General features: G+C 38.5%; 1 protein-coding gene across 4 annotated transcripts; it reads left to right on the forward strand.

Annotated features, from left to right (window-relative positions):
* Positions 1-7,272: 7,272 nt before the first annotated feature.
* Slitrk2 (SLIT and NTRK-like family, member 2) lies at positions 7,273-19,687 on the forward strand. 4 transcript variants are annotated; one of them, XM_006257626.5, is made up of 4 exons: positions 7,273-7,850; positions 11,755-11,808; positions 11,908-12,070; positions 12,303-19,687. In XM_006257626.5, the coding sequence occupies exon 4, from the start codon at positions 12,346-12,348 to the stop codon at positions 14,884-14,886; it is 2,541 nt and encodes an 846-aa protein (XP_006257688.1). In that variant the 5' UTR covers positions 7,273-7,850; positions 11,755-11,808; positions 11,908-12,070; positions 12,303-12,345; the 3' UTR covers positions 14,887-19,687. The 4 variants fall into 4 exon arrangements, with proteins under 4 accessions (XP_006257688.1, XP_017457516.1, XP_063136043.1 ...); XM_017602027.3 differs by lacking the exon at positions 11,908-12,070 and having other exon boundaries at positions 7,282-7,850; XM_063279973.1 differs by lacking the exon at positions 7,273-7,850 and having other exon boundaries at positions 11,242-11,808.
* The last annotated feature ends 3,931 nt before the right edge of the window (positions 19,688-23,618 follow it).

The following is a 23,618-nucleotide window of genomic DNA, read 5'->3' on the forward strand; positions in this document are numbered from 1 at the left end:
AATTATTGATTAATGAATTTTTATCATATTTTAACATTTACTAAATACCTATAATACAAATAATTCAAATAGTGTAGTTTTAGTGAACTTTTCTTATCTGAGCTGATGGCGCTTCCTCCAACAGTCAAAGACCATCTAACCAAAACCCCAATAACAAGCATGAGAAGCCTTCTTTTGAGTTGTTTGCAAGAATAGTCCAGGAGACTCCCAAAACATATAGCCTATTGCCTGTAGCCCTCAAATATCTCAAAGAGGGGCAATGTAAGTCCCTATTGTTGAAGACACTATGCACTTCAGAAACCAGGCCCAGAGACCCCTTATCTGGAATTGATCAGAATGCCCCATTCCCTTGACTTTCATGGTATTAGAAGTGCCATGCAAGTTTCCAAAGAAGGGAAGCGATCAACAGTCCTATCCAGGTATGATACATAGGAACTCTGATAACCCTACTGTCATGCATACTTTGACAATAACCAACAGCTCTCTAATTGCTTAAGGTCAGCACAAGAGCACAACATGCCTGTTGTTAGGAAACCTAGCTAATTTTAATCATGGTTATTGGAGGTAAATCTACAATGACAAATTTACTAAACAAGCTTAATTCCTAATGACCATCTAAAACATTTGTCCTTGTGGGGATAGATAACTATAATCTTTACTCCCTCATCCAGGAAATGTCTCTTTGCAATTGACAGAAACTACTACAGAAAACTACAATCAATCAAAATGCAAAAGTGTGGAGTCCAATTCCAGTGCATACATCTATAAAACCTCCCACAATTAAAGTTGAGAGAACATTGCTGAAGAGGGAGCAGAAGATTATAAGAGCCAGAGAGATTCATAGAACTTACTATGAGATTGTATCTCTTAGTAACATCAGATGTTATACCCTTAATGTTTCACCAACACGACTACCCAGACATAAGCTAAATAACAAAAATCCCTCCATGCTTCAACCTTACACAAAATACTAGGCTACTGAGGAAAGCTGGAGCAAGAAGGGTGGCCTTCCCCAGAGAAAAGCACAGTAATGTTTTGACCAGTGCCCAATAGTTTTCCCTCAAAATAGACATATAAGTAATATTTTATGTGCTCAACAGGTCATATTTGCAAATATAATATATGTAAGCAATAATAACTGATGAAGAAAGAGACCATGAGTTTGAAGTATATGGGCAGCCTTGGAAAGAGGAAAGATAATGAAGAAATGCTGTAATTAAATACAGTCTGAAAATAAAAAAAGAATTAAAAAACTATCAATGACAATATTTTCTTTTCTTAAGAATCTTGTATGTGGTCTACTGAAAACAAATATTTTCTCAGAAACCTGGTGCCTGTGGTATTTGCAGATTTCACTGACAAAATAATTAATTTTGAAAGGAGGAATTTCCAAATTAACTTTCATCAAAAACAGAAAAAAGAAAGGAAGGAGAATAGATAAACAGATGCACACAGGAAACGTAAGTCCTTGGTTGTCCTGGACTTTTAGTCAATATTTGTATAAAATGTACTCATTGCCATTTTACAGACAGCAAATTCTGAAGGAGGACTTATTGCTTTGGTATTTCAATGAAAGCGAACAACTGAAAGTGTGTGAAAGCTGCATCATAAACCTACAGAGTAACTGCAGATCATTATATATCATCACGATGTCTCAAGGATGAATTTCACTAATATCCACATCAGGGATAACAAAATAAACTTGAATTGCAATCTGATACCCCCAGATGCTATTAGTATAAATCAAAGCAGTTCTATTCAGACCCTCGAGTAAAATAATGCTAGTTGATTTTCAAACAACTGGAACTTAACACCAATGATTCTCATTTATACAGAATAGCTATGCAGTGCTTGTTTACATACAAAAAGGGGAATTATAAGTTGATTTATTTTACTTTTAAAATTTATGAGAATAATTTATTAATTTGACAACTGTCCTTTGCTGCAACAACTAGCACTCATCATTTAGCAGCCATGTGCGAGTTTTCTTAAATATTAGAATTTCTACTGAAAAGTATATTAAAATAAACAAGACAATTCAATATGACCAAATTATGGCAACTAAATGGCCTGGTTCAGCTAGTGTCATTTCTTGGCCTATAATCACTACATCTGCATATAAAGAGCTAAGCAATCTGCATATTCCATTCAGAAGCCATGATATATAGCAAAAACAGTGCTTATTTTTGTTCCTTTCAAAGTATTACGAAACAAAACCAGTAATATTATTGGCTGAGATCTGTGTCTCCAGTATTTTTATTGTTTCCTGGGGTCAACCAAAATGACACTTTTTAGATAAATCATGTGGTTCCCTTGCAACAGATATATTTAGCACTTCAAAGGTTAAGTCTGTAGACAGATGCAAAAGTTATAGGCTATGCCTTAGGACACTTACCATTGACTTAGGGGTGCCGACCTTAAGAGCAATGATGGCAATAATCAGATGAATAGAGCTATATGGTAGGTGTCATTAAGACATAATGAAAGGAGAAAAGGAACTAATATCACATTTGAATATAATTATTTATCAGGATTCAAGTTGAAAAAAAAAAACCCATGTTGTCCCCATTGATTTGTAGTGCTAGTTGAATACTGCATCCAACTGTTGTTTAGAAAAGGTTTTATTTTCATTCTAGCTCTTACTTGTATCACTTTCATATTCACAATTTGTAAAGCACAAATCACAGTTTTAGGGTAGATATCTAGCATACCATATCTACCATTTTAATATTAATAGACTAGTCCTTTTTGCAAATGAATATATTTATAAAATCAGAAATACTTAATGGAAATCCTTAATAACTACTCTTCTGGCTGTAACAGTTTAGAACCAGGCATCTAGCATGCAGACATTTTTTAATCTTTCAGCCAAGTCAGCATTAAACTCTCCATGATAGCATATACTTTACCATATATTTATACTAGCTAAATATAAATACATAAATAAAATCAAGTGAACTTAGAACAAAGACCATTATTATACCATTCCAATAAAGTGCAACATCAAACCCAATAAATTTGGTTTCCTTCTGAACATACTAGGTTGTAACTCTAGACCAAAATAAAATGTCCAGTTGCAGTAAGATTAATGGGTTAAACTGTGCTAGTGTAAGTGAAATATATCCTTACTGCTGTCCTATGCCTTGGCGTACAATCTGTGGTTTTTACCATACATATTTACTTCCATGCTCAGTAAGTTTAAACACTGTTCTTGCTGATGAATCAGTGAATTCAGCCAACAACAGGGAAGATCTAGAATCCTCAGGGAACAGGAGTCATTTGTAGGTAACACTTGATATAGCTGACTATGCACTATAAATTCTTCTGTAACTTCGTGCAGAAGAATATCTCCTTTCTGCCTCTATTGCCCATTTTTCTTTTCTGTTCCATTTTCCTTCTTTCCTGCCTAATCCAGAGAGTTAGTATTTTCAAAGTATGAGCTAAATTCAATTAGTCATCTCTGAAATCAATTCAGTAGGCCACAGGCAAGAAATATTTTGGAGAATATTTCTGGCTAGAACACTCTTGCTTTGGTCTACCCAGGTTCATAATATGAAACACACTTCTTTCTGAGGAGCAGCACACACTTGTGCACTGCTGGCACACCTGCCTCCACTGATAGGTCTCATAGCACAAAAGGCTGAGGAGTGTGGTATGGAAGAAAACACACTACCAGACACTCTAAAATCATGTTCTTGCAAGTTGAACAGTTCCACTGAGTAATATTCAGTAAGTGACCTTTCTCAGTGTAATGACAAAGAACCTGACACAAGCCATTTTAGGAGGCAGACCTTGTTTTGACTTACAGTTCCAGGGTTACAGTCCATCTTGGCAAGGGAACTCATGCAGCAGGAGGTAAGTGGTCAGCTTGCATGTGCAGAAAAGAAGCAGATAGGTACGACTACAGAGACCCGCCTCTTTTTCTCTTTTATTATTCACGCAAATATTCTATCCTTCAAAATGGTATCATCCACTGTCAGAATGGGTTTTACCAGCTTAAATAACCTAATCTAGAAATCCCGTTACAGAAATGGCCAGCGATTTGTCTCCTAGATAAATTCTAGATCCTATCAATTTCATCATAATTGTTACCATCATACACATACAGTTTCTTGGGAGGGGGTGGAAAATAGGGTGAGGTCTTTGTTTGCATGATCAGCAGTAATGGGAATCAGAAATTTTTCTAATTCTTATTGTATTAAGCAAAATTTAAATTTAAATTTTCCTTCTTTACTAAAATCATTAGATTTCTGTTAAGATTGTTCAATTTTACTTTAGGAAGTGAGTGTAAAAATTCCTTGTTTCAAAGTTTCCTTGCACTTACATGTACTGCCTAGAAATATTTAAGAGTATCTTATGTATTCTGGCTTGACATCATAGGAATGGTATCAATAGTTTTACACATGGGAAAACTGAAAGAGATGAAGAAGTTCCTATGGACCCACGATGAAGAAGTATTGGGGGTGGGATGTGAGCCCAGATCTTTGAGTTAAAGTACTTAGACATGTGCTTAATTAAAAGACAAACTGCTCTGGGTATTGGCACACTATTCAAAAGAAGATAAAACCATGCCAAATAATTAGAATAATTGAACTGAATTTTTGAAACGTCTATATTTTCAATAACATCAGAAACCAAAGTCTAAAATAACCTTTAAACTGTAATCACTGGTATTAAGGACATGTCCTGTTTATGTCAATTTCCTTTATTTAGTAATGTCTTTGTCCTTTGGAGCTCTTTTTACAATGTTTGCTTCAAAGGAACAGTTTTCTCTGAAAAGGCAGCAATCTTAGAATTCATGGACTCTTCTTTGATTCTGTTTATCTGGTGCTTTCTAGTTCTAATGAAAAGTTAGAGAAATAGCATTCTAAGATGAACTGTATATGTACCACACAGTAGATAGTATTTGCATACCTTATAAACATGTTTTTTTCATGTATGAAATTTCTGGCTTCCTTACTTATTTATTTAATTCTTCTCTCATGCATTATATCCTGGCTGCAGTTTCCTCTCCTTCCACTCTCCCCAGTCCTTCCCGCTATCTCCCCTCTCCCACAGATCCACTCCTCCATTTCTCCTCAATTAAAAGAGCAGGCCTCCCAGGGATTATCCACCAAACATGGCATAACAAGTTATAATAAGATTAATATTAAATTTATAAAAATATAGGGAGAATTTTATTTCCCCCATTTTATCACTTGAACTGCAGGCACAGATCGCTCTCTAAACCTTTAATAAAACAAACCACACAATAGAAAAAAATCCAAACATGGGATACATTCTTACTGCTGCTATATAGGATGATAATGTCATTTGTATTAATAAAAAATACATACATATCTATGTATCATTTGTGTTTCATTTTACTTGGAAACTCCCCCCTAAAACAGAAACATTTTGTAAGAAGTCCGTATAAAGTAGCTTTCAAATAAATTGGCCCAGTTAATTGTTTTCATGTGCTTCAACCTCTCTTCTAATTATCGTTACAACAGCTCTCACAAAACTTGGTATTGTTTATCATTTAGTGTGTATGTTCACATTCAGAACACATTTCAAAATGCTACTAGAAATTTTCCTGCCAATGAACAGTTGTGTTTTCTTTTTATTTTATCTTACTGTAACTATTGTGCCCTGTGGAAAGGCAGGTTGCTAGATGCTTTCTGAAGACTGGGAAGCATGTAAGACTTGCTTGCAAGGCTAATTAAAATAAATGCATTTCATCCATTACCTAGACCTACTTGTAGATCCAAATAAATATTAGTTTCTTTTTATTGCTAGTATTATATACTTTGCTAAATTGGAGGACTACTTAATGTGTGTGTGTGTGTGTGTGTGTGTGTGTGTGTGTGTGTTCCCTTCTGCTAGAAACATACCACCTTTCTCAGAATTCGCTCCCTTTTCTCCAGTGGACTATCTCACTGTCTCATTATTTTTACATCTGAAGGTCTTGTTAGCTTAGCATTTTGTAGTTGTTTACAGCATCCATTAAATAACTCTAAAAAAGATGACACCAAAATGAAGAAAAGAGAGAGGTAATAAATGACCTGCCCTCAACAATAATGTAATGTGCACCTACTGCCACTATAATCTTTAGCAATCACCATCTTGGATGTTTGTCATAAACAAGCATGTTGTTTAAAAGAGGAATGTTTCTATGTAGCTGAAAACATCCTATCCACAAGCTACATTTGAAAATGTTATTCTGAAATTACTTATCTGAATGGCAGAAATTTCAAAACAACCTTTATCAATATTGAAGTAAGAGGAAAGTTAATGTTCTTTAGATCCAAGAGATAAATTTAGTCAGTTAAGTAAACTGCCTGCTCACAGTATAAGATCATGAGTGGGATACTTTTTGTAAAGGCCCATATAGTCCCCTTCAGCAACCATTATTAAAAAGAAAGCCAAAGAAAAGAGCAAAGGAAGAAGCATAGAAGGTTCTATCGAGAGGACCAAGGTAGAAGACATGAGTGCTGTGTGAACCTGGTTTAAACGTATGTGCAACAGCCTTGACTATAGAAAAACCCTAACATGCATCCATTAGCTTCCTAGCTAATTTTGCTCTAATCTTGCACCTCTCTCCTGGCATCATTTTCGACTTTCTTTTTTTTTTCTTCTTTCCCCCCTGCTGTTTAATACCAAGACTCAGGCTTTCTGTGCAAGAAGGATTTCACAGACTCTGGGAGGGTGTATGAAAAGGTCAGGAGGCTATGGGAACTTCAAAGAGGGCCTATATCCTCTAGGATGAGGTGGTTACTGTCTTGGCACCAGAAAATTAACTCCCCAATTTTGTTTAAGTGAACCCATTGCAACTTTATCCAGAATGTTCATGGTAGTTAGGAAGCAGTTGCAAAAGAGGCAGATTTTCAGGGGAACTGCAATGCTCTTTGCAAAATGCTTACTACCTTCTTGAACTACACTGACTCTCTAAATGAGTGTCTGCCTTTAATAGAATCAGTCTAGACTACTAATAAAGAGGAAGAAGAAATGAGATGGGGGAAAAAAGCAAAGGAGGGGGCAAGAAAGAGGGCTCTGGCAACCTCCTTGAAGTATTAAAATAATCACTGTTTAAGGCAGGGTCTGAACAGTGCTAAGTCTTGCTTTTGTTCAAACGGTTTGTACGAATCCTCCAGAGCACTATATAATATGAAAACACCTTTCTTATCACCCTGGGAGAAGATCCTTAAATATATGCAAGCGAACTCCAGTGATTGGGTGCTTACTTGTTAAGGGAGGCAGCGGCGGCGTTACAGGAATGTATCCAACTCAGATTGCTGACTGCTTTTTCACTTGTCCGTAACTTCCACCCAGGGGATCTTAGGGTCCCCTCAGATATGATATCAAGCAAGTGTCATCCTTATTTCACTTGACCTAGTCTGACGGGTAGCACATGGTAGAAGCTGCAAGAGCTGGGCAGAGTTCCAGTAAAGAGGGGCTGACAGGCAAAAGCAGTGCTCTGCAACGCTTGTCAGACAGAGAACTAGAGCAGCGGCTCCTTTGTGGGCTGGTACATCCCCATCCGGAGTGCACAGCAGGGATATTTGATCTGCAGGGTGATTGATAAGTGCTGGAGAGGGGCAGCCATCCTTCCCTCCCTCCCTCCCTCTTCTCCTGTCTCTCTTGCCCTCCCTCCTTCTAGCCAGAAGCGCTGCTGGGTGGCGAGCTGCTCCAGCAAGGATCTGCCTACCCTGGGGTGGGTGGGTTGGGGGGGATACCGCCTGCGCTCCTCGCTGCTGTGACACTGCACGGCCCGCCCAGCTGGTACCTAGGAGGTGCTGGCTTCTGAGCCTCTCGGACGCCTATGCTGCGGGAGTCTCCTGGGGAAGATCGAGGAGGCGCGCTCTCTCTGGGTAAGTTCAGAATACTCGGGAATGCCGTGGCAACGCGACCCACGAGCCAGATTTCTTTGGCCTCAAAACGGGTATGAGCAGGGAGAGGCTAGGGTATACCTACCGTGGTCAGTCAGTCCTTTTGGATCGCCCTTTCCCCATGGTACCCTCTCCTTTTTGCTCCCTGACCTTCGGCGGGTGTGGCATGGATCCAGGAGTCCTAAAGCTAGGAAACCACAGCTGCTGCCAGGGATGACCCACACAAAATCTTCAGCTAGTGAAATGCTCTCTCCATTCACTCGCACTGTCCAAGCCCAGTGGCAAGGGCAGAGTGGCTTTCGCGAGTGCGAGGTCATCCCCTAGCATCAAGATGTTAGCCTCTAGGGTGTAGGAAAGGTGGGGCTATTCTAGGGTTGGTGCTTAGTTCTGTTCCTTTCAAAGGGGGAACTCCCTCAGAGCCCTCCATAGGGGATTAGCCTGGAGCACCCAGCAGGATGGAGAAGGCTGTGCTGGCCTGCTGGACTTCTGACCTGGCTATGGCCTAAGGACTGCAGGGATGAAGGTGGGCTCTGAGTTGCAGCCTGACCCCCTTTATAACTTGTGGGAAAAGTCAGGACACCCTGAGCTGATTAGTGACACAAGAGGCCACTGCAATGGAGTACGCATGTGAACTTCCCTCTCCTTAAGGAGAACAAACAATTTGCTTATTTAAGCATCTGCCCCTGTTACTCTTGGGTTCCCAGTTCACCCTGAACCTTTCCAGCTCCTTAAAAGCCCAACCTTTTTAGAGGTTCTTGGAGATACACTGGACGAAATGAAACTTACTTAAAAGTGTTTGTCAGATTTGAGGTTTATTTGCTTCCAATAATAGTCGTGTTTCTGAAAAGTGTCTGTGGATGCTCGAGTGTAGGCAGAAAACAGAGTGGCAGAGCAAATTGACAATTGCAGAAAGAAAATCATGGAATGAAAACCTGGCACTCAGGGTCCTTGGTGGGGCTCATCACAACTAGATTGCCACCAAGTTTCCTGTATTGTGTAAGTAGTAAAACTTTCAAGACCTACAATTCCCTAAATCTCCTCTCCCCTCTTGTCCTCTCTTCTCATCTTCTCTCTTTTCCTCTCCTTCCTTCCCTTCCCTCCCCTCCCCTCCCCTTCCCTCCCCTTCCCTCCCCTCCCTTCTCCTCTCCCCTCTTTACCTCTCCTCCCTTTCCCTCCCTCCCCTCCCCTCTCCTCTGCTCTCCTCTCCTCTCTTCTCTTCCCTCCTCTCTCCTTCCCCTCCCCCTCTTCTATCTTTCTCTTTCATTTCTAGCAAAACAATTCTGGTCTCCAGAGAATTATCTATGTCTTGCAGATTTTACTATATTTGAGAATTAATGGTAATTATATTTATTTTAGCAGTAAAAACTTTACATTTGTGTGAAATGCCCTACTGAGTTTAGGTATACAATTCTCCAATTGATATGAAGCAGTCCTGGGTTCAGTTTCTAATTTTAGCTTTTTGAAGTTACCCAAGTCAGCAAGTCACCTGGCTGAGGAATGTCCTGATCTGTAAAATAATTCTGGTCTGTTGGGTTTTGTACAGCTGTCACATTGGCTTTTACTTCAGTAAGATAACCTAATTAGGAAATGTTTGTTAAATGAAAGTCTGGGTGAATAAATCCTATCTCCCTGGGAGCAATGTACTTTTAGAAATACATAAAAAGTGCCCTTTCCTTATGAAAGAAGCCAAAGTTTGTTCATGACACATCACTCTGCCTGCAAGTAATGATACACCTGCAATAGAATGGGAGGCTATCCACAACTGCATTCGCCACTCCCAGGACTTCTGTGCTTGTCTCATGGTTGCCCTATAGCCCATAGAAGGACAATTAAAGCTCCAGAGTGAAATGGCAGCATGAAGGGGAATCCTGGAGTATGCTCAAAGGCTTTTCTTGAAAGGAGCGGGAGGGGAGAAATCCAGGCAGAATGGGGCAGGAGATCACAATTCCACAGGTGGCCTTAGTGTTGAACTTTATAGGCTGCCCCAATCTTTTTTAGAGAGGAAGGAATTTGTATAAGCTACACAGGTCAAAGATTTTTGCTTAACAGGGAGAGACGCAGTATAAAATGGGTCGTTTTCCATTCCTGAATGGCTTGTTTTGCCTGTGGCATCGCCTACCTTTCATTTTTGGCTAAGCAATGAGACCTTGCATAAATTCTGTAGCAGACTTAAAGAGGGGGTAGGTGAATCGTTTGTGCAGCAGGCACATTTAATCAGTCCCTTTCTTCACTGTTTCTTTCCCTGGGTTTTTCTGACTTCACTCTTTTCCATCAGAGGTGTCCTGTAGCTCCTCCAAGCAACAGTAGGCATTATTCACACATGCAAATGTGTTCCCCTCTTGGGACTCCTGGACCCAAGGAGTAATAATATATTAAGGAGAAAAGAGATAATGCAGGCAAAAATCCAACACCTAGGCAATTAGTAATGCTCTAGAAAGGTTATTTGAAACCAAATGCAACATCAGGGCCCCAAGGACCAGCACTCAACCAGCATTAGCAAACGGAAACAGTAAGATCCTAAAAGTAGTGACAGCATGGCCACATAGTTAGATCAAGAGCCCTGATATTCTGTGTCTCAGCTCAAGTTTTCTTTTACCCTTTTCTTCCGAGGGAGTCATTTCTCCTGCCCTGTATTCTTCCTGTTTTGTTGGGGTGGGGGTGGGAGGTGGGAAGAGGATCCCAGCCCCTCCAGCCTAGAGGGCTCAACAACTTGCCTTGGCTCCCACTCCTAGCTGAGCCTCAGCCTGGCAATGCTTTTCTGACACCCACTCCACTTCACTTTCCTCCAGGCAAAAAAGCACACGTTTAAGACTCATTATCTGGCTAAGTATAAATCTCAGGGGGAGAAGCATTTTATTTTTATTTGGATCAATCTACCAGTTAACATTGAGCTGGCTTTCCAGAGTCCAGGCGAATAGCTGTTTGGCTGGTCACCACCGAGGAAGTAATTCCCTAAGACCTGAAACAGAGCTTTCTCTGTATATAAAGTATTGATCCCCTAGGAGATCTCTTCTCACTCCCACACAGACACACTAGCGCAGGAACACCCCACTCTGCACCTAAAGCTAGAAGTCTGCCTAACTGGCATCAGTCCTGTAGCAAGAGGCAACACACACACACACACACACACACACACACACACACACACACACACACAAAGTTCCTGATAGGGTCTGGATCCCTCCTTGGTAGTCTGCCATGAGACGAATCTTAACGGCCAAGTCACTGTCCTTATGCCATGTGTAGGTGAGGGAGGTCAAGTGAAGGAGATCAGTAGGTAGGACTGGTCTGGATTTGGGGAGTTTCAGTGAGGCCAGAACTAAAGGGGGCTGGGCCGCCTGCTTGAGAAACAAACTCCTGATCAGAAGGAGCTTCTCTTGCCGCCAGCCCGACTGGAGATAGAGTAATTCTGAAGCAACTGACGCAGCTGGGAATTGAGCTGTGCAAAGCTTTCACTCACAGGCAAGGGAAGCGTCTGCCCCACCCTCCCCCACCAAGCGCCCTGGATACACTGCCCACACTCCTCTCCTCCGTGACGTCACCTCTAGTCCTGTCCCGAGGAGCCTGCAAAACCTCTCAAATTCAAACTGCTAGACGCACTGCTGCTGCTGCCACTGGATTGAAAGCGCGCGCCCAGGCTCCGCTGTGGCAACCGCCCGCAGTGACCCAGTCCGAAAAACCTTCCAATGCAATCTCACCCCTGGCTCCCCGCAGCGCAGCTTCTTTCTGTTCCAATCCTCCTCTTCCTCTCTGGCCGCCAGCCGGATTTCTAATTTCTGCGCGCCCCACCCCCCGCCCAATCAAATTAAATCAAGAAACAAAAAGCAGAGCATCCCCCACTGCAAGCGGCATCTTCCTTTACTTTGCTCTCCTTCTCTTCCCGAAGATGCTAAACTACTGGTGGACTGAAGAAGAGAAGAGCCCGGTCTCCTCCTGATGTGTGAGTACCCCCAGCCAGAGCTTTCTTTGCCCTCTCATTCTGTCCCCTCCACCAGCTCCCTGACTCTTAATTTTTCCACTCCTTTTATTCTTTGTGCAGTTTAAAAAAAAAAAGTAAAGCAATTTCTCCTGCGAGCCCAAGACAGGCAATCCGCTTGAGATTTCTTCAAAATACCCCAGGGGAGGAGGAGATGGGCCGGATTTAGTAGGACAACTCGATTACTAATGACTCCGTGGCTGGCTGTGACCCACAGGGAAATCAGGTGCAAGCATGTGTGTTCCTGGATGCGTTGTGTGGGTGTGCTGGGGGTAGTGGGTAGAGAGAAAGAGAAGAAACTGCTTTGAAATACGCAATGATTTCATTCTTCCTTGCTGCCCACCCCCTCACTCTCCCTTCCCTCCCACCCGCCTGCCTCCTAGCTTTGCCATTTTAATCGGGCTTCCTTGTTTCTTTTTTCCCTGCATCCTGCTTTCTTCCTCTGTCCCTCACTCTAGGTTTGCCTGTAAGTACCGGAGCTGACATCGAAGGTGCTTAAAAATGCTGAGCGGCGTCTGGTTCCTCAGTGTGTTCACAGTGGCCGGGATCTTACAGATCGAGAGTCGCAAAACTGCCAAAGACATTTGCAAGATCCGCTGTTTGTGCGAAGAGAAGGAAAACGTACTGAACATTAACTGTGAAAACAAAGGATTTACAACTGTCAGTTTGCTTCAACCCCCCCAGTATCGCATCTATCAGCTGTTTCTGAACGGAAACCTCTTGACCAGACTGTATCCAAATGAGTTTGTTAATTACTCAAATGCGGTGACTCTACATCTAGGTAACAATGGGTTGCAGGAGATCCGACCTGGGGCATTTAGCGGTCTGAAAACTCTCAAGAGACTGCACCTCAACAACAACAAACTGGAGGTATTGCGAGAGGACACTTTTCTAGGCCTAGAGAGTCTGGAGTACCTCCAAGCTGACTACAATTACATCAGCACCATCGAGGCAGGGGCATTCAGCAAACTGAATAAGCTCAAAGTACTCATCTTGAATGACAACCTTTTGCTGTCTCTGCCTAGTAATGTATTTCGGTTCGTCCTGCTGACTCATTTAGACCTGAGGGGGAACAGGTTGAAAGTAATGCCTTTTGCTGGTGTCCTTGAACATATTGGAGGAATCATGGAAATTCAGCTGGAAGAAAACCCATGGAATTGCACCTGTGACTTACTTCCTCTCAAGGCATGGCTGGACACCATTACTGTTTTTGTAGGGGAGATTGTCTGTGAAACTCCTTTCAGGTTACATGGGAAAGATGTGACCCAGCTGACCAGACAAGACCTCTGTCCCAGAAAAAGTGCAAGTGGTGATTCTAGTCAGAGGAGCAGCCATTCAGACACACATGTCCAAAGGCTGTCCCCTACAATGAATCCTGCTCTCAACCCAACCAGGGCTCCAAAAGCCAGCCGGCCACCCAAAATGAGAAATCGTCCAACTCCCCGAGTGACTGTGTCAAAAGACCGGCAGAGCTTTGGCCCAATCATGGTGTACCAGACCAAGTCCCCCGTGGCCCTCACCTGTCCCAGCAGCTGTGTCTGTACCTCTCAGAGCTCAGACAATGGTCTAAATGTTAACTGCCAAGAAAGGAAGTTCACTAACATCTCTGACCTACAGCCCAAACCTACCAGTCCAAAGAAACTCTACCTGACAGGGAACTATCTCCAAACAGTCTATAAGAATGACCTCTTAGAATACACTTCACTGGATTTGTTGCATTTAGGAAACAACAGGATTGCAGTCATCCAAGAAGGTGCCTTTACAAACCTGACCAGTTTACGAAGACTTTATCTAAATGGCAATTACCTTGAAGTGCTGTATCCTTCTATGTTTGATGGACTGCAGAGCTTGCAGTATCTCTATTTAGAGTATAATGTCATTAAGGAAATTAAGCCTCTGACCTTTGATGCTTTGATTAACCTCCAGCTCCTGTTTCTGAATAACAACCTGCTGAGGTCCTTACCTGATAATATATTTGGGGGCACAGCCCTCACCAGGCTGAATCTGAGGAACAATCATTTTTCTCACCTGCCTGTGAAAGGGGTCCTGGACCAGCTTCCTGCTTTTATCCAGATAGATCTGCAAGAGAACCCATGGGACTGCACCTGTGACATCATGGGGCTTAAGGACTGGACCGAACATGCCAATTCTCCTGTCATCATCAATGAGGTGACTTGTGAATCTCCCGCTAAGCATGCAGGGGAGATACTGAAATTCCTGGGAAGGGAGGCTATTTGCCCAGATAATCCTAACCTGTCAGATGGGACTGTTTTATCAATGAATCACAACACAGACACACCTAGATCACTTAGTGTGTCTCCTAGTTCTTACCCCGAACTACACACTGAAGTTCCACTCTCCGTCTTAATTTTAGGATTGCTTGTGGTTTTTATCCTGTCTGTCTGTTTTGGGGCGGGGTTGTTCGTCTTTGTCCTGAAGCGTCGAAAGGGAGTGCCAAGTGTTCCCAGGAGTGCCACCAACTTAGATGTAAGTTCCTTCCAGTTACAATATGGGTCTTACAACACCGAAACTAATGATAAAACTGATGGCCACGTCTATAACTACATTCCCCCACCTGTGGGTCAGATGTGCCAAAACCCCATCTACATGCAGAAGGAAGGAGACCCAGTAGCCTATTACCGAAACCTTCAGGATTTCAGCTATGGCAACCTGGAGGAAAAAAAAGAAGAACCTGCCACACTTGCTTACACAATAAGTGCCACTGAGTTGCTAGAAAAACAGGCCACACCAAAAGAGCCTGAGCTGCTGTATCAGAATATCGCTGAGCGAGCTAAGGAACTTCCCAGTGCAGGCCTAGTCCACTATAACTTTTGTACCTTACCTAAAAGGCAGTTTGCCCCTTCATATGAATCTCGACGCCAAAACCAAGACAGAATCAATAAAACCGTTTTATATGGGACTCCCAGAAAATGCTTTGTGGGGCAGTCAAAGCCAGACCACCCTTTACTGCAAGCTAAGCCGCAATCTGAACCAGACTACCTCGAAGTTCTGGAAAAACAAACTGCAATCAGTCAGCTGTGAAGGGAAACCATTTGCAATCCTATAGCATCAAAGGATGCAGCTCCAGACTGTTGGAAAGGCTGCCTTTGCTTTTGTTGTGTCCTCCCTTCCCCAGTGCTAATGGGAGACTGAAAGCCTTTGGGAGATGGGGTGAAGCAATGATACTGCTCTTGCAAGCTTTCCTTTAAATTATTTCTCTCTTGCTCTCCCACCCCCCTTCCCCCTTCTCTTCTTAGAGACCATCAGAGAACATGAATGTTTCTACAATGCATTTTTTTCATATATTTTTGCTTAAGTTTTGTTTCTGTTTTCTTTCTTTCTTTTTTCTTTTCCCAGTGTGGGAGTGAAAAGAAATGACAGTGAATGAAGGAATAGTAGGCAAAGTTTTCAAATGAAAATGTTTTGTAGAAGATCTCCAAAGATCTTTTGGGACTACAACATTTTTTTTTTTTGTAAATAACGGTCTATGGTATTGCCATCTTCAGTTACCAAGTATAGGCCTGGGCATCGCTACTTCGTGCTAAAGTGCCTTCGCACTTACAGACATAACTTAAATGTTGCTTTTAGCTTTGAAAATTGAAAGTATTTTAATGTGCTGTATTTTTAAAATTGAAATCAATGTAAAATAGATCTATATGTCAGCTATATTAAGTCAACGTACAGTTTGCTTGAGTTATAGATACCAGCTTGTCATCAAATGATTCTAGCTTAGGACTTTATAGATGTAAATGTAAAATATTTCCTTTCTTCTGGGTTTGTTATAAGTGATTTTATTTAAGTCAAGTAAGGGGATTTAACAGTGGACTAGAGGTAATAAGCCACCTCTGTCTGAATTAGTTATTCATTAATAAAATATATTTAACCCAATATCAGACTGAATTGAACAATTAATGCCCTTCTGTGAATCATTATTTTACACTAACATGGTCAATGTTTTAGATTATTTTCCTAATTAAGAGTACATTGCACAACTACTAGTATATTTTTCCTGCATTATATTAGATATTTTTATATATTTAAATGAAAATCTGTATTTCTAACTTTTTAATTGAAACTAATATTTTTTCTGCCTATTGCAACATTTTCTATAAACACATACCAGTAGAGGCCGCCACACACCTCATTTAACCAAGACACAAGAGCCATTAAATACCTTGAAGGAAGACTTCAAAGGTAAGGTGAAAACTTCCCACATAAGTTCTCTGCAAATTCAAGACAGCAGAGATAAAATTACATATCTCAAATTTTACTTCTTTGAGAATCAAAAATTAGACACATAATTCTTTTCAATCTTCACAAAGCAAGATTTTCCTCTTGATTTTAATTGAAACGTTAATGAGGTGCTATCAAATCATGGACTTATTTGCATCTCCAAATCCATTAACAGTTACCTAAACCCTGCAGTAAGCGTCTTTTTCCCTTCTGCCTTCTTTGGGCATGCTTTACTTGAAAATTATTCTTGTTAGCTTCAGCAAGCCTTTCGTTTTGTTCTTAGCCATCAATTATTTTAACTAACCAACTCTATATAACATTTATGAAGCCTTATTAGACTGTAAATAATTTTTAGATGCAAACATTATTGTATGACTTAAACAAACAACCTTTCTTTACAACAAAAATAGTTTTGTTTTGTCTATTGTAAATCCTTATGCAACTGGGATGGTGATCAGCATATAAAGTAGTCCAGCTTTTCAATTCCTTATTAAAGCAAGTGATGGCGTCTGAAAGAAGCACACTGTTTCCTTTTCATAAATAGGTTACTGCACATAATAATCCTTTATTATCATGTGGAGATTGAAGTGGATCCTGATAAGTTACTTTTAAAGCATTAATTTGACTAATAGTACATTACCACTATTAACAATTCATGTTACAGGCTTTCAATTAGAAATTACTTAACTCCAAATCATTTTGATTAATAATTAAAGGTGCAAAACAGACATTTTAAACAACAGAAGATAGTTGTGTCCATATATAAAAGTAAAGGATACTCAAGAAATTAAAAGGTTTCAACAATCTGAAATCTCTGGATATCTACAGTGACTGACAAATATATTCACTGTTTGCTTAAAAGTCATGATTGCCATTTATATCCATTAGCTTACAGCTGAAAATGCTGGGTCAAAGTGATCTACACATATGTTAATATATAGAAATTTTACATTCTGTTTAAGAGAAGCCAGAGTAGTGAAATAGTCAGGCATGGAGAGAGCTCCTGGAAAGCACTTCATCTTTGGCTGACATTTATATATAAACACAAGAGTTTTAAACATTTTCTTAAAGTGGATTTCCTTTGGTATAATGATCAATACATTGTACAGAGGCAGATATTTGGGGAAGTCATTGTGAAGGCAAATCAGCATATATCAAGACAGTTTTTAGTTTTTAACTGTGATTTGATCTGTTAATGACATGATTCTACTTTCGTGTTTCTTCTTATTCTCCTGAAAAGTAAACCATTCGTGTTAATGACAAAATTAGTTTATTAATCGTAATGAAATATACTTTACTTCTCATTCATTTTCATGATTTTTTTTGAAGAGGCCTCCTGGAAGAACTCAAAACCACAAATTCTTTAACTCAATAATTACTAATCATTTCAATATTTTTATGTTTCTAGATTTGTTCTTTATTTACATTTGAGTTATAAAAGCAAAACTTTCAGATGTGATACAAACGGTTTTATTTAAAAGCATAATAGCACTCCTCGTGTTTTAATCTTTACTGTCAAATGCAAGCATGAGCACTTCAAGTTTAATTACTTTATTGACATTCCCACTGGTTGTATTCTGATTTTCTTAATGTCTCAACACTTTCAAGCCTATTTTAATTTAAGGTTTTTATTTTTAACGTCTCCAGCTGAATATATTATTAATTCCTTACTATTTCACAAGCAGATTGTAATGAGTGTGAGCCTAATAAGAACAGTTCCAGACAACATAATGACATTTCTAGGACTCCACCTGGAACACAACTAGATGTCTGGCCCTATGAAATGTCAAAAAGCAATTACTCTAGATTCTACTGTTTAATTAGTTACTTTCACGGCTTCTACATATTCCAGTGGGTAAATTTGTACAAAATTCTCAAACATACTCCTCGTCAGACTTGACACCATTGCCGAGAGTATTTGATATGAACTTACGTGAACCTTGTGCCTTCTTTCCTCAGGCATTTGGTGAGTAAGAAAGAGACCTTCAATATCCTCTTTGTCCTCTGACTTCTAAGGTGACTTAATTTTTCTAAACAATTCTGTGTCATAAAGGGCTTAATATTTTAAAGATTTATAAAATATATGTAATAAATCAAAGATAGTTTCTGTCATTTCTCAAACTCTGAAAATTCCTTATGATATTATACTACACATTCCAGAAACATACTGGATTGAATGCTAGAGTGAATGAAGCCTTCCAGATGGTTCTCTTACTCACTTTCTTTCCTCATTTATTCATTCATTCATTCATTTATTCATTCATTCATGCACTCATTTAATATATCTTGAGTGCTCTTTTCCCTGGTGCCTGGATCTGTTGTGTGCTGAGGGGCCACATATTTATTATGTAAGACAGGATCTCTAATTGCCTCACATCAAGCCTTTACCCCTACTCCCACTATTACTAAATCCCCCTCCCCTACATACCTCCCAAATGTGGTAAGGAGCATAGTACAAAATAAAAAGAGAGCTTTACCTGAATGAAAATCACCCCTAGGTAGGCAGGGTGGACAGGAATGCAATGTAGAAGGTTGAGTTTTTAAATTCTCTGGACTAAAATATTAAACGGATAAATCATAGACTGGTTACCATGTAAGTGCTATTAACATACCTTTGGAATTACATAGTTAAAAGGGGGGAAATCCCACTAAAGTAAACCTAAATCACCACAGAATTAGGTCAATCATGGTCTGATGATAGCTATATATTTGTGCTATCTACATCAACTTTGTAAAGTTGAATACTAGAATTGTAAATATGAAAACCACTGATATACTTCAAGGTTTTGGGATATTTGTGTTTTAGAGGCAATATTACTATCTATTTTAGTGGCTTAAAGGGTAATATTTTGGCTTTACCTATACAATGATAAGAGACTTTAGTGTGTGAGAGAGATCAAAGTATTATGTATAAGCCTACTTTGCTTCTTACAATGGTTGTGGAAAAAGTAGTGTGCAGATTGAACTAAAAAAATATCAAATTCTATTTCAAGTGCATTAAGGGAGCTGCCATTTAGATAAAATTTGGGAATCTCTTTATGAGGCAGAAAACTATTTTATAATGCAAATAACCATTCTATCTGTTTTGTATATTTGGATTTTCAATATCAATTTTGCTTAAAACCAAGTTCATATGCATAATAAGAGTGTGTTTTGTCAGTATTGCTTGTACTATCCATTTCTTGGTTGCTAAGGGCTTATACTTAAAGTCTGCTGCAGTTTTATGTGAAGTGAGCTATCTACGATTTTGATGGCACAATAGCATTCCTGAACGTCTGGACTAGCAAGCCCATTCCAATACCATTGAACACAGGACTCTTGCTCAGCAGCCTCTCCCCTCCCAAGACTTTGTTTCCTTAGAAGGTAGAATGACTCCTGTATTCACACCTATAAAGTGCTTAGAGATACAGGTTTTATAAAACAAAATACATATGTTACTATGTAAACATACTGAATTGCATGTGTGTTGGAAATTTTTAGCAGTATTTTAGCTTGAAAGTATGTGTAAAATTCTGTTAGACTTAGTTGCAAATAATTGTTTTCAAGTTGTTGGAATAAATGACAAACGAAACAATTTATTATGTAAATAAATTCTTGTGCCAAATAGTGACATTGTTTAAGAAAATAAATGACATATTTTGGGCTGTTAATAGGCAAATGAAGTACTGAAAATGTGATCAAATTATATTGTATTTTATTGGATAAACTGTTTAGTTATTTTATGCTGTAGTTAGCTTTTAGTTAATAAATAAATATCACTAAAATGCAAATTTTGGATTAGTTAGAAAAGTCTTTTTTGAATTTCTTTTTAGAGACAGGATTCTCCTGGCTACCCTGGAACTTGCTATTTATATCTTGCTGGCCTCAAACTCACAGAGATCTGTCTACCTGCCTACTCCTCCTGAGTGCTAAGATGAAAGGTTTGTGCCAACATACCCAGTCCTAGTTTTTTTTTTAATCTTAAGAATTAAGGACGAGTGTGAGAGAGCTATTCTGTTTGACTCGACATGTGCTGTTCTAGTGCTTATAAAGGAACATTTTTATTTTTTAGGTAATTATGGTTTTCATGTTTTGTATAATGTGAGATTTTAAAAATATTAATATTTCTCTATGAGTGTTTGTTAGTATTGTATTTGAAAAGTAAAAGCAAACAATAATAACAAAACAATACACATAGATGTCTCTCTAGAAACTCAAACAATACTTACTGACTTTCCAGTCCCTGTACCACAAACATTCACTTCTATTTGGACTCTGTTTTTGATCATAATCTTTTATAATACCACACATGAGCTAACAAGTTCATATTTTAAAAAGTAAAAGAATGATTGATATACAAATATAAGTGCTATTAATTATATTTCTTAAAAAATGAGAAGACAAGAAATGAGAAGACAGATAAAAATTTGTTCCTGTGATTATGGTGATATTTTGAAAGTGACTCCCTGGACGACTTGTGTTTGGAAGATTCAGAGCATATCTTCCATATATGGTCTATTAACAAGTGTGAAACAACAAAGGCTTTGAAATCCCTGGAGAAGATATGAGGACTTAAAAACAGATTAATTATTTTCTGTTAAGGTTATAAATATATGCACAATATGGCCTGGTTATTCATATACCATTTACAGGGTACCTGACAATTGAAACATCCATATTTGAAAGTGTTTTGTTAAGCCATAAAAACTGTTATTAGCACAGATTACTTAGTCATTGGTAATATCAGGAGGAACATGTTTGTATCTATTAACAAGTCTATATATGACAGCAAAAACAAAAATAAAGCTATCAAGATAGATTTAGTTATTCCAGAATCCAGGCTAGAAGTGTACTTGATTAATGTTCCCCTGGGAAATTGCTTTGTAAACAGTGTCACATCATTTTTAATTTCATTTTAAAATGTTATTTTACATTTAATGTATAGAGGCAGTTTGTCCTAATTATCTGTCAGATTATTACCTGAAATTTTTGGAACATTTTGATCATGACAGAATGTTGACAAAAATCTAGTGATCTATGGTACTGTCTAGCTCACAAACCAACTCCCAGAAGGGCAGCATAATTGAATTAATTAATTAATTCTTAATGGATTCCATTTAATGTCAAGCATTTTCCTTTCATATTGTTATCACTAGATAATAAAAATTGGCTTTAGTGAATGGATGAGTGAATTGCTGAGATGCTGATTCTTAGATTCTGTGAGTTTCAACTTTTTCTTTAGTCTTCATATAAGTGTATAGTACAGTTCATAGTAACCATGGATGATTGGCTGTTTTAGGAACTATTTAATTATAAGGTGTTTACAGCATAATACACACACACACCACAGACACATATATAAATATGCATACACATACCACATACACATACCACACACACACACACACACACACACACACACATTGACACACAGCACACATGCATACACACCCCATATGGGAACAGAAGAGTAGTTAGGCTAATAAGCAGGAAAAATTTATCAAACATTTACATAAAATGGGGTCCAAATTTTAATGATACTATGATTTGTTCATTGAACTCAGTGGTATCATTCTAAAGCTCAAAGTAGCTTTAATGATCAGTTATGGGACTGTCATTGGTTGTAGAAAACAACGGATTAGGAATTGAGTAAAATTTCACTTTGACAAGCTTAAATGATAAATTTTTTCAGACTCTAACCGGCTTCTTCAGTTTTCCAGATAGGAGATGGTCAAGCCTATATAAAACACCAATTCTGTCAGAAAAGAGGGGTTTCAAAAGTGTTATTGATACAGAATAAGAATCTATAGGTTGTATTTCTTTGACATGAGTCCTACAATCTGAGGTCCTGACCTTAAAGAGACTGTAAAGTTGCCAAGACAATCGTAGATCTCACTGGACATTAACTTTTCAGATGGAATAGTAATGGACTGAATGAACTTAATGGATCCCTTATATTTGGTTATTTAATGATCTAGGCCACAATAAAATGGTTGCTACAATTAAAAGGACAGTCGGGCAATTATTATTCAAATAGGAAAATCTCTTACTTTTCGCAATAGAACTCTATTTTGAATAGGGTTCTAACCTTATTCTTTCTCTACAGAACTTAAATGCATAATTTATCTCAGGTTAACATTTCTTTATAAATTTAACTTAAAAGGCTTAAACACTTTTTAAAAACTTATCATATATGTGTGTGGGTGGGGTAGGCATTAAGAGTTTACCACATATTTGCTTTTCAATAGGATTACCTTTTCTATTATGAATGATTTTAGCTATTTTGTGTGGTCACTAAGCAAATTAACATTTGAATCAATCTAGGAAGACCATATCATCATATAAAGGAAAAACAACATATCACCCCTGAATTGTTCATCATTGCCCACTTTTAGTCAACATTTACAAATTTTTAACGTGAAAGATACTGATGGACCATTCGACAAATCAGTTGAGTTTGAGAAATTCAGTGATTCATTCCAGTGAGCAAGGCACTTAGCTGACAAATGGTCTGAGGTCTCTTGTTGATCATAAATTTCAGTCATAGTTTTAATGCTGGGCTAGTGAGTTCTTATCCAAACAATAGATTTTAACTGGAAACAAAGAAATAAACACTTCAACTTTATAATGTTTTGCTGTCATATTATTTTAAGACTGGAAAAAACCCATCAAAAGTTCTGCTCATAATTTCCTTCTGTCTTGTTAAATAATGTTATTAAAGGAAGTACAGTTTATCCTTATCCAGAAAACCCTTCAAAGTACAATTAAAAGAATACTATTTAGTTATTAACCATTTAATCTAAGTATGATTACATATGCAATATCTAACTTGAATATTTAAAGCCATTCTTTTTTTTTTTTTTTTTGGTTCTTTTTTTCGGAGCTGGGGACCGAACCCAGGGCCTTGTGCTTCCTAGGCAAGCGCTCTACCACTGAGCTAAATCCCCAACCCCTAAAGCCATTCTTTTTAAACTGCATTATTTAGATTTTGTTTTTAGGAAGTTCACTTTTTGTACAAACATGAAATCAGAACACAAGATAAATTAATAATTCTTCTCTTTACAGATTAAAATGGGACAAAGCCTTGGCATTGTTTCTGTTTTGTTTTGATTTTGTTTTTTTCAATCAGATTTCCTGCATTTATCACCAGAAGAAACTTACTACAGTCTCAAATGATTTATAGTACAGTCACAATTTTCTCTTGCCTCCTGTGCAAATGAAACTTTTCCCAAGTCTGGACAAATATTTTCAATATTTTAAAACAAGATTCTGTCTTGGTTTCTTTTTAAATCCTGCTGATTCTTTCTTGTGCTCTGATTGAGAAGAAGCTGAGGCCAGTAATAGGCACATTCAACCTCTTATTCTTACACACTAGGACCCCCACAATAATGATAAATAACATAAAAGCATTTTCTAAATTTTGATTAAGCAAAATGCAAATGTATTTTCATTCATTAAAATACTAAATCACTCTCAAGCTGGAAACATTACATTTTTGACAAATATCAACCTGTTCTACACATTTTAAAAATTACCCTAAAAATTCTAATGCTCCTTTTGTC

The sequence above is a fragment of the Rattus norvegicus genome, chromosome X (assembly GCF_036323735.1).
Source record: "Rattus norvegicus strain BN/NHsdMcwi chromosome X, GRCr8, whole genome shotgun sequence".
NCBI classification, from domain to species: Eukaryota; Metazoa; Chordata; class Mammalia; order Rodentia; family Muridae; genus Rattus; species Rattus norvegicus.

Bases quoted from the DNA above. Each gene is read 5' to 3' on its own strand.
- Slitrk2 (XM_006257626.5), top strand. From the start codon at position 12,346: ATGCTGAGCGGCGTCTGGTTCCTCAGTGTGTTCACAGTGGCCGGGATC.